Here is a 12,957-nt window from a genome sequence, read left to right as displayed (position 1 = left end):
GCTTGCTATAAGAGGCCCTCTTAGTGTCCGCTGGGTGGAAAGAGTTACAAAAAAAAAAAAAAAAAAAAAAACTACTAAAGCTTAAAATTTTTCAACTTTTAATTTAAGTTTGTGCAGCAAGTAATTTAATATTTTCTTTTAGATTAATAAAACATTATGACAGCGAATCTTAAGAATTCTTTGATATTGAACTAAATTTTATAAACAGAAAACTATATCAAATTTTATTAGTAACGTGACGTCATTGGCCGACGACAACAATTGTGCAACAACGTGCTTTTTCGGTTATTGTTAACGAATCAACAATTCAAATTCCATTGTTCTTTGTTTGAATGAAGACGCCATTGTCGTATTGCCCACATTTTCGAAGAAATAACGTAAGAAAGAGCCGCGAAATTGCAGAACGATGCAGGGAAGAGGAAACGGCGGTGTTTTAGTATAAGAAACAGAACATTAAAACAAAGAACAATGGACTTTTAATTGTTTATTCGTTTGTATGTGATATGTATTTAGGAATATATATATTAAGTAAATGTAAATATTTAAATATAAAGTATTACTATATAATTGCTGATTAAATTAGAATTAGAAATAAAAATTGGAATTAATTAGAGTTAAATATCAATATTTTATATATATAATGATATATTATATTATATGAGGGTCATTCAAATGAAATTCGACCAATGGATATATCAAAACGTGGAATGTGTCTATTTGAAATTTAGGTGGAAACACGTAGGCTCACGCTGCAGTGTCATGTGACGCTGCTTTCACGCGAACTTACAAACAAGCTGCGTTCGTTTAACAGGTCAGACAGTTACTCCGCCCAATTTTCAAGCATGGATGCGTCAACAATTCAGCCGATGGAGTTTACTGCCTGTGGAACCACCATAAATGCTGCACGGCACGTGAAACTTTAAATTGTCTGCGAACTTTCATCAAGTCCAAGCTGTCTGGTCTGCTTTCGCAAGGGTCGTCGTCCTTCATCACAACGTCCGTCCTCACACCGCTCGCACCGTACAGGAATCCCTTGTGAAATTCAAGTAAGAAACACTCCAGTATCCTGCATACTTTCTCTGTGATTTCCATGTTTTTGAGGAGCTTAAGAAACACCTGAAAGGACACATAAGTTTCAATCGGACGCCGAGGTGGAAGACACAGTTTGGGAATGATGCAGACATCAACCCACTGAGTTCTGTCAGCAAAAAATCCAACGACTGGAGTCACAGTGCAACAAGTGCCTTACTCATCAGAGGGATTGCTTTTAACTTACTTTACTGCAATTACATGAGCAGCAATTTCTGGACATTCATTTACTCATACAGGAAGTACAGGAGTGTATAAACAGCGACATAGACTACCTGAGGAGTTTCACAGTATAGGAAGAGATAGAATGGAGTGTATAGTTCAAGAGCTGTTACAAATAAACTCATTGGTTGGGTTTCATTTGAATGACCCTCATATATACAATTAAATTATTTCACATTTAATTAATATAATATACATATTCTATTTATTAATATTTAGTTCCGTGTGCTACAAAATAATGATAATTTTCTAATATACATTTTCAATTATGTGTTTTAATATACAATATATTTTTAATTATTTTATTCGTTGCTATTTTTATTTCGAATAGACAAATCTGGGTTGAAAATGCCCTTTACTTAATAGAAATATTTGACTTAAAAATTGGGTGTTTTTTCATTGATTTTAGGTTACCGAATTAATGGAATAGCAACAAATGTTCAGTTTTATTCCCCGATTGTTATTCTGTCGAGCAATCGGGGTCAGTTTCTGGAAAACAAAAAACTACCACAAAATGGGTGTCGCCTTGACGTGGCTTTGTGGCTTAACGTGTGAAAATGTTATCGAAGTTCTCAAGATAATGTTTTCCACGGACTAAGTACACCCGACAGAAATTTCACAAGTATTTTCATGCAGGTCTTGTGATGCGATGTTTTGTCACTTTCTTAAAAATCACACAACATTAAATGTGTTGACCTATCGCTTTATATACGTAAAAACAGACAAGCTAAAATTAATATAATATATACTGTATTAATAGGAGAAGAAAATCAGTAATATATCGATACGTCCTAGAAAAAGTTTGACGTTCGGATGGAATTCTTAATGTATTATTAATGTATTACACGAAGTTCAGGAGGTTGTGATGCTATTTCGTATTCTGTTTCACTTACAATTACATGTAAAAATACGTAATAGTAAAAAAAAAAACGTTTAAATGTTGAAAGTAATAGCATTTTAACAATAAGCTCGCTTTTTCTGACAAAATCGGATAATAAGTGTTTAGTTTAGATCAGTTCAGACTCAAGTCCGAAATTATAGACTTTAAATATTTTAAATATGGTGCAAAAGTAGGCGTTCATTTGTATAATACGGATATTAGGTGTTCCTCGTTATTATTATTTTTTTAATTATTTGTTTGGTGTTTTTATTTCTGATTTAATTTGTGCATAAAATAAATGTTTTGTTTCACTTGTGTTCTCCGTAATAACAACTATATACCTCTGCATTTATATGAAAAATTTAATAATTCGGGATAAGCATTTCCGAAAATTTTATATTATTTAATATTATATCTTAGTTTTATCGTGAATAAGGTGGAATATGGAACATCAGTTCATGAAGTAAAAGAAAAATGTAGAGAGTTATGTTTGCAAACAATATAAAAATATACTTGGCTTTAAAGTATACGTAATATAAACAATAGAAGAATAGAACAATAAATCTGATGGTATATTTTTTGGGTGAAAAAGACTAAATTCAATTGTTTTTTTCTTTGGTTGAGTTTAAATTTTTTTAAATTAAGTATTTCCCGAAAATTACTTGGATCTTCTGGTGTGTAAATGTTCAAAATATCATAAGCAAAAAAAAGAAAAAAAAAACAAGGATGAAATTACTACAGCTTGAAGGCCACACTGAATAAACGGTACTGTACATGCTGGTAGCTCCGTACCTCAAGATTACTTGTCAATTTTATTACGTTTTTCCCTTCATTATATTACAGTAAGATAACCGGTGTGTATTATACCAATAACAATTACGAATATATACAAAGTATCTAGAATTGAATGTGCCGATTGAATTATGAAACTATATGGAATGACCAGATTGTCACCAAAGTTGGTAGATTTCTTATTGAATGGATTCCAATAAACTTTTACTTTCAGTTTTCCCACGGGGGAAAATATGTCGCTGAGCAAGATGATAGCGTTTGAAAAGTTCAGACGAGTATTTTTTTTGTCATTGAAGCAGAAATGCGAGTCATTATAATTCTTAATCCATTCCAATCTGAACCAAGGATGGGTATGCGAAAGGCGCACTATTAGTGTTCACGGGGTTCTTAGATAAAAATTTTAAATAACGTGGAAAATAAATTTCTTTTTAATTTAAACAGTGTTAAATTTATTCGTCAGACACGTAATATTTATTAAGACTCTTTACTGAACTAAGGATAAAAAAAATAAAGATCTTTTAGTACGATACTTTATTGTTTTTGCAAAATACATTAGTGTATATGTCGATATATTGATAAGTAGTTTAACCTCCCAAAACTCGCCATTTCGGAAATTTACTTCCCGGGTGGCTAGGTCTCGAATTACATAACTAGAAACGTGAATGCTTTGAGAGTGTCACGTGTCACGAACTCGTTCGTCAAATGGTCTGACTGAACAAATTGGTGTCTCTTAATCTAAACATCAAATCCAGTTCCTACTGTAGGAGCTGGATTTGATTTGTTTGTATTCTTTCTTTATACTTCACTTAAGGAAAGTATTTCACAAAGTTTCACTCTTTACTTGTAATTATTAATTTTACTAGCAACAAACTCACAATTTATGGCGTGCAGAATAAATAAAATATCATAAAAAATGAACAGTCTTCATTCCTTCACGATACAGAAAACGCAAAAAAACAATTATCACCAACAAAAAATTATACACACAAACATACAAAGTGGCACTTATGTATTAATGTAAATCTTTTTTGTACAGATTTGGTCACATTAATAAAGACGCATACTTTTACGTGTATAATTTCCTTTATTCACAGAAAATTTTACATTATTCACAAGCAATGATTTTTTGTGTAATTTTTTAAAATTAATTAGCTACAAAAAATTACAAATAAAATATAACTAACTATAAACAATAAACTGTACAATGTAATTTATTTAAATGCAATTAAATAATTATTTTATGTAAACTAACTATAAAGTTATCACTGAGTTTATATACATATCACATTTCTATGAACTAAATTTTGCTTAGTTTTTTTTACAAATGATGCTATCAAAAATACAACAGACTAGAAATACAAAATCAAAACAAAAAAATCCACAAGACACTTTTTTGTTTTACTTTTTGATTCTGTGTCCCAGTTTAAGAGCTATTTATTAAGGTTTTGAAATATGTATCACAATATCTTTGGGAAACTGAAATTGAATGTTTATCAAAATGTCACTGTACATAAAATGAATATTTATTTATTTATTTTTTGTTTAAAGTATGAAATTGCAATAAATTAAATTTATAAAATTGTTCCCAATAAAATCTGGTGCCTTCACTTTTACTTTTCAAAAAGTAGCACTTTGTAAAATCTACAAAATGGAGACAAACGAAACTTGCCAAATTAATGCCTGGCAATTCTGTCTTACGAGTGTCGCTAGAGAGCCCTCTTGGCTCAGAGCGGTTTGTCTATGACTGAGACTCCTGCGTAACTCCTCCCGATGGTCATGAAAGATGACAGCATGGTCCAGGAGTCGTACTTGGGATTGTACACTTCCACCGATGCCAAATTTGAGGAACCATCGTCGCCTCCGACGACGTACAGCAGACCGTCCATCGCGATAACACCTACAATATATTTTATTTCAAATTACAATTGCATTAATATACGAAATATTAAATAATAAATAAAAAAATATATATATTTTTTAAAAATGAAAGTATATTTGTTTTTAATTTTATTTTTACATATTTTATTTCAAATATAAAAATATTGTGGCATCTGACCTTGCACTCTGTTTTTATAACTTGACACCCCATGGATTTGTATCTGGGTAGTGATGAAGAATATAATTTGAAAGAGAAGCCTAGAGTACTTTTAGAAAAAATATTTATTGACCATATTTTCTAGACTAAAAACTATTATTCCATTTTTCAGTAATTTGTATGCATAAATGTAAAATAAAGGTAATGTGGACCTATACCAAGACATACTCATTAAGCATAAAAAATTCCTGCAAATTCCAAGATATTCAATTCAAAACAATATAGAAAAAAAATAAGTCAAACTGAATGGAAATTAAATAAAATTATTTTCACAATTAATTCATTATTCTATATCTTAAAAGATCCCAACTATATGTCATGTGATATAGGTCATAAGCATGCCAAAAGCCAATGTGTATGTTGCTTCTTTAAATATGTCCTTAAAAGATATCAACTCAATCGTGTAATAACAACAACTTTAATTTTCATTAAAGTTACAGTGTAATGTATTTTGGTAAATGAAATTTCTATCAAAAGGAATTTGCCTAACTATGGAAGTTAGACAAACAGAAAACAGAGAAAGAAATGCTTGCATTTGAGCATTACTGAGTAACAAATGCCTATTTTGAGTGTTGCAATAATGATGTTCTCACTGTTCTTTTTATGCCAAAAATGTTTATTTTCCAATGCTTCAGACTGCCATAGCATCCAAGCAGCTGACTAAACTACTATCTAATAATTTTTAAAATGTTTATTATTGTTAATTTGCTGTGTTATATTAAATACCATTTACAATACAGAAGTATGGAGAACACTAGATCTGAGCAAGTGAATGCAATTGGGGGGCAAAGTCTCTAATTTTTAAATATAATTTGAGATTTCTATCTACTTGCCAAATTAAGCACTCCATTAAGAAAACAGTATCCATCCACATCAGACTGAAAAAAATTGTTAAATTAGTTCTTTCTGGCATAATAAATTGCACAGATCAGATTTTGCACTTTGATTATGGCATGAGCTAAACTCATTTGAGGTTTTTTACATAAATGCCAAATGAATTATAAATACAAAATTTTCTTGTAAGTATGTATGTATATATATATATACACAGTAGAGCGTCGATAAGTGGAACGCCGGTAAGTGGAATGGCCGGAAAGTGGAACGATTTTCAGTCGGACTGTGTCGTGCTGAATCGAATGTTTTTGATACTAAATTTACTTCTAAAGTATAATTTTCATGTTTTTTATATTCTTTAATATATTTATTTTGTTTGTACAAAATGCAGAAATAATTTTTAACGATACGATAGCCTCGATGATTATTATAAAAATTTTCGTTAGGCTTAAAATCGACGAAAATTCAACACGAAGCGACACGCAACGGAGAAAAATTTGAACATCGGACAGGTTAATGTATTTTTTTGTACAAAGTCGGAAACTGGAACAAATCATTAACTGGAAGGACCCCAGTCCCCAATTGGTTCCACTTATCGACGCTCTACTGTATATACATATATATACACACACAAAGACAAACAGAAATGAAATCCAAACTTAAGGCTAACATAAATAAGCATAGTAAATTCCTTACTGCTAAAACATTGTAAGTCGCAGAGGACTTACAATGTTTTAGCATACAACGGCTGACACGAGTGAAGTGAAAGTGCAGGAAAACAGTTAGAATTTGAATTCAAGCTGCTCTACTGATGCATTAATGATCTTTCTTGAAACTTTTTTTATATATACCATCTTATATCTTCTTGTGTTTTACAATATATCCATTAAATAAATATAAAAATATTACATGTATACAAAGAAAAATTTTGTTTGCTTCTGTTTCTTATTTGTCATTTTAACACACCACCGACAGTCCACAAAAATTCATAAACACAGAGCCTCAAAAGAAAGGTCATCTCGTGTTTGTGAATTTTTGTGGACTGCCACTGGTGTATTAAAACAATGGATAAGAAACGGAAGCAAGCAAAATTTTCCTTTGTATATACGTAATACTTTTATATTTATTAAATGTAAATACCATCAGCCACATTTTAAGTTTTTACTTAAATATACCCATTATGTCTGCAAAACACCCTGCTGTGTCTTCTGCTCCTGTTGAGAAGAGGAAGGCTATTGATCTCAATGAGAAACTTAAGATAATATCTAAGCATGGCTGTTAGGGCAACTGCTCATGAGTTTGGGTTATCACAATCAACGATAGTCGAAACTCACATTATGTACTGTACAATATGCAATGTTATGTACTGTATAACCTTGCATATAGCCTATTTTTTTATTTACTTTTATTTTCAACTTACAATTTGTTTTTCAAAATGTAACCTAATTGTAAGTGCCTGGATTCACAGAGGGAAAAAATCATATTGAGGTATCATATTTCTAATTTGAATTTTTCTGTGTTAAATATGGGAAACTTTGATGCAACTAAACCAAATGAATGTACAGAACAATAAATGAATGTAGGTTAACAGTAATCAGAATTACCGAAATATACACAATGGCATACCCAATACAGTTAATACTTTCTAAGTTATTAAATTCCCTAGAACAATTGAGGAGGTTCAAGATAAAACATTATATTTCCATTTTGGAATAACTTTTTTTTAAACTGGATTGAGTTATATTCAGTAAAACCTACAGAAATGTATACCCAAATCTCACCAAAAAGCACAAAATTGTCATATACAAATTTTGAGTTATACAGTACTAAATCCTCAAATGAACTCTTGTGACTCGCTTGTAGAAGCATGCAATTGTTTTATTTGTGTTTATTAAAGTTTTGTTTTTTGTTGAGTAAGTACTAAAATGTATTTTAAAAAAAACTGTAGAAATTAATAGCATTGTTTTAACCAAACAATAAAAAAATAGTTCATATCAAAATGCAATATTTCCACCATTTCTGGTTTAATTTCAGCAATAATAGTAATATATTTCTGGATTGTGAAGCCTTATAAAAGTAAGTAGTCTAATACAGTAGAGTTCCACTAGTCTGAACAAATTGGGACTGAGCCCTGTTTGGATTAGCCAAATAATTGAAATACTGCAGAAGCAAGCAGTAAAATACGTCTGGTTTATATAGATCCAACATCATTAACATCACCCCATCCTTTATTTCATATGTCTTGTACTCAATGGAGAGTGCAAACAATTAACAAAAACAAGTTTTCTAATTTTGAAATGGCAACCTGCCTTCATTGTTTACCTTAAAATTATTTTAACTGTAAAAAACATTGTTTTTTGAATCCTGGACTGTATATTAATCAGATGATTGATGCTACTGTGTGAGTTAGCACGATTAATTGTGGATGTTGCATGTACTCTTTGCTCTACATTATTTTAGTTTAATTTAGTCTGTTGCTACAATGGCCACGAAACAGAATCACACAACATGTACGTTGAAAGATAAGCTTGATGTTTTGAAAAGGCTAGACAAGGGTAAAACTGCAATGAAATTGGCAGTAGAGTTTGGAGTGGGCAAGGCAACAATAACCGACTAGAAAAAAAAACTGTACAAAGATCAAGCAGTTTTGTGCCTCTATTTCAGAAAAATCAGATGAAAATTGACAAAACAGAAAGGCCCTCAAAGGATTTGACAAGGCTTGACGAAGCCTTATTCATGTGATTCACTCAGGAATGAGAAAGGGGAACACTCCTAAGTGGACCTCTTGTTAGAAAAAATTTCCTCTCTGCCAAACGAAACATGTTTGGATTAGTGGTGTTTGGACTAGTGGGTCTCTACTGTATGTTAATTCATAATAATACAGATGTGGAGGATGGATAAGGTATTTATTGTGTCTGTGGTCCTCTCCCACTGGTGTTATATCACATACACTACATAAAAGTCTAGAAACATTAAACCTTAATAAAAACCTATATATGGCACTACAGAAAGCTGCAATTTTGAACACATGTGACATTGTTAGGAAGTTCTAGTTGTTGACACACGGTTTAGTGTTATATTTGTTTGGGTAGCTATGCTTTAACTTTAGTACGGCATAGTACTTGGACCAGTATCAGCTGAGAATGACATTCACAACATAATAATAATAATATACTTTATATAATGCAAGATATCAGTTTTTACCTTTTCCCGATAAAAGATTTATAGCAGAAATGTACTTTTTTGGTCTGAACCTCATCAATTACAGGACTAAAATAAAGTTGAACCCATCTATTTCAAATTTCTCGGAAATGAGAAAAAAAATTTGAGATAGGTTTTGAGATATAGAGATACATAATAAACAGTAATAGGTTAATAAGTTTGACTGGAGTTACAGTATTTTTATTAATACAATAGCAAGTACGGTAAATACCTAATATAGATATTTACTGTATTGCTATTGTAAATAAAACATTTTTAACATACTTAAACAGAAACAGTTGTCAATAGTTCTAGGACAATAACCCTTGGATAAAAACCCCCATGGGTAAAATCCCCTCCCAACGATAACTCTTGAATATTAAACCCCAGAGAATAAACCCCAGTTTTAAATGTCAGTAGATTAAATCAAGTATATGCTAATTATCACTCAAACTTGCACTCTTAATTCGAAAAAAACTCACATATAAAATTTTATATATATATATATAAAATTATGTGATGAAATTTGTAAAATCTAATAAAGGAAAGGAGAAAGTGTTTTTTGAAAGTTATGTTTATGTAAAGCATAAAAATTTGGCAAATGATGATGTATCATTTGAATGTGAAAGAAGGCATAACAATGCTGAATGCAAAGCTAAAATTAAAATCCATGGAAAAGCTGGTGGGACAATTAAACAATCACTCTCATGGTCCAGATCCAGCACAAAAAAATGTTCTCAAAGTAGTTCAACAAATGAAAAGACTCAGAAGAAACTGAAGAAGCATAACAGCAAATAGTCACACAAGCTATTTCAATGATAAGTGAAAGCAAGATAAAGATGGCAGACATGGCTTGATCAACACAGTTAACCCTCCACTACAAACAAATACAGACATTGCGAGAGTTTTTCTACAAAAACAAGAAATATCAGTTACATAAAGCAGTAACTCTAGCAGACTCAAATAATTCACCATTAAATTTACATTCACAATGTATGGACACAACACAACATATAAATAGCATAGACACTGTTAAGCAATCGTGGGCTCTAAAGGCACTCCATGGCAGGCATCCCTATGACCTGGCCCAGAAATTTGTTGACAAAACTGCGTCAAACAGCTGGTTAGCTCGGGGATGCCTCTTTGGGGAGACGGAAGGATTCATGATCGCCATACAGGATCAGGTCATAGATACTAAAAACTACAGAAAACACATACTCAAAGATGCAGTCACAAATGACCCATGCAGAAAATGTCACATCATGCCAGAAACCATACAACACATCGCTTCTGGTTGCAAGCTCTTGGCAGAGAGATTATTCTATGTAAATTATCTAGTAGCAAATTAGTAAATTAAAGTAGCAAATACATCAAAGGCTTGCAAAGAAACACAAATTATTAGACATCCACAAACCATACTACAAATAGACCTACACTCAACAGACAGTATTGGAAAACAACATGCACAAAATGTGTGACAGAGCTATAATCACAAAACAATTTACCACAACAGCCCAGACAGACATCACACTCATTGACAAACACAATAAAATCACATACATTATAGATATATCTGTTCCAGACACTCACAACTCACAATGTACAAAAATTACATGCACTAAAAAAGTCAGCAAGCCCACAGAACTTGCCCAGGAAATAAGGCATCAGTGGAGGATGAATACGGTGCTTATTGTATCTCTCATTCTCTCCTCTACAGGTGTCATACCACACACACTACACAAAAGCCTGGGTACATTACAAATGAATAGAAATGTATACATCACACTACAAAAGAACACTATATTGAATACATGTCATATTAGGAAATTCCTGAATACAGACACACACTGACACACTTATTTAATTTTTGTCTTGTTTTGAAATTACTATGCCTTGACTCTGGTCCGGCATACTACACAGCCATTGGTCAACCAAGTATAACTCACAAAACCCAAACATAATAATAGGTTTATGGCATTACAAAATTCTATTAATAGTATCGTATCATATCATACGTTTTTGAGGGGAATAACATTTTGGTGTGCTGTGTTGAGTCATGTCAAGTCATAGGTGTGCCACGAATAGAAAAAGGTTGTGAAACACTGACCTATTCCGCTGAATGTTGATGAAATCATCATCCCAGATTGCTACAAAGTTACACATGATGGCCAAGATTTCCTTCTGTTCAATTCCGGTTTAAACAATAACAACAGAATGTTAATCTTTGGAACACATGACAATCTTAGACTTTTAGAAATAACACCTTACTGGTTTCTGGATGGGATTTTCAAAACAGCTCCTGCACTTTTTGTTCAACTTTATACAATTCATGCCCTAGTAAATGGATGAACCATTCTGTGTTTATGCATCACTGCAGAACAAAACTCAGGATACATAAATTATAACTATCCCCTTTTCAAATTACTGGAGAAATCAAATAAAAACAAACCTTTAAATATGTTTAAGTTCACATTTTCATGATGACTCAGGATATCTTTTATATTGAAGTTAAGACCATTACAAAAATATACATTTTCAAGTCTTATCTTTATCCATTAACACAACCACAGACGTAACAGTTAAAGATATAGATGGTAATGGATAAAGACTCGAAAATGTATATTTTTGTAAATAGTCTTAACGTCAATATAGAAGATATCCTGAGACATTATGAAAATGTAATTATATCCAAATGAAGTGGAAAACTCAAAACTACCATTAGAGAGCTAGAACCAGTTATAAATAGGCTAAGGACTTGATAGTATGGTGAGAAATGTACTGTACCTTTGTTTTTAATGTAAAAACATCAGATCCTCCAAAAAAGGCTGATGTTTGATATCGTTTTTAATTTGTGAATTTTTATCTATTATTATTTGTCTTTTTAATGAAGTTTTTCTTCAAGCCAATTTAACTGTTATTTCTGTGGTTGTTGTTAATGGATAAAGATAAGACTCAAAAATGTATATTTTTTGTAAATGGTCTTAACTTCAATATGTTTAAGTTTGTTAAATTTGTTAAACCTTTAAATGCAAGTAATAGAACTTTAAATTCATTAAAGTTCTGTTACTGGTATTTAAAGGTTTTGTTTTTATCCGGATACATATATTGAACTGTTTAATAAATTAACAATGCTGAATGTCAATTTGAAGCAAACAAGTATAATGATTGATTTTGAATAGGCAGTTATAAACAGTTTAAAAACAGTATTCCCAGACTGTGAAATTAAAGGATGTTTCTTTCATCTAAGTCAGAACATTTACTGGAAGATTCAAGAGAATGGTTTGCAACAACGTTATCAAGACGATTCTGACTTCGATCCAAGCTCTTGCATTTGTGCTGACATGAAACTGTTAGTGGTTTTGATGAATTGTCAGAATTTCTACCTGAAAAAATTACACCAGTTGTAGATTAGTTTAAAGATTCCTATATTGGAAGACCACAACATCATGGACAACAGCAACCAACATATGCCATTGAGTTGTGGAATATGTATCAACGATCCAAAGATAAATTATCAAAAACAAACAATTTAGCAGAAGGATGGCACAGAAGTTTTCAGTCCAACTATGGATGTTTCCATCTCACCATTTGGAAATTCACTGAATTTCTTCAAAGAGAACAAGCATTACAAGTTTACTTCAATCAAATTCTGGATGGTCATCCATCACAAGCTCCAAGAAGGAAATATGCTGATTCAAATGCACAGAATTCTTACCATTATTCGCAGCTACTGTAATTACAATATTATGGATTATCTACATGGGATAGCACACAATCTTGCTCTCTAACTGATATTATGTAAATAATAATATTAAATTGCAATTTTTATCAGAAATTTCAATAT

General features: G+C 31.5%; 1 protein-coding gene and 1 pseudogene across 1 annotated transcript in view; one reads left to right on the top strand and one right to left on the bottom strand.

The window, feature by feature from the left end:
* Positions 1 to 4,047: 4,047 nt before the first annotated feature.
* The window catches only part of kel (kelch protein), a 32,514-nt gene continuing 23,604 nt past the window's right edge, over positions 4,048 to 12,957 (bottom strand). Inside the window, exon 10 of the mRNA XM_067271285.1 lies at positions 4,048 to 4,880. Within this exon, the coding sequence (XP_067127386.1) occupies positions 4,690 to 4,880 (191 nt within the window). The 3' untranslated portion in view covers positions 4,048 to 4,689. The remainder of the gene's footprint in view (positions 4,881 to 12,957) is intronic.
* On the top strand, positions 11,230 to 12,849 carry LOC136976047 (uncharacterized; annotated as a pseudogene).

Source organism: Centruroides vittatus, unplaced genomic scaffold (genome assembly GCF_030686945.1).
Source record: "Centruroides vittatus isolate TY-2023 unplaced genomic scaffold, ASM3068694v2 contig_393, whole genome shotgun sequence".
NCBI lineage: Eukaryota > Metazoa > Arthropoda > Arachnida > Scorpiones > Buthidae > Centruroides > Centruroides vittatus.
This window is presented reverse-complemented; position numbering and strand designations above follow the sequence as displayed.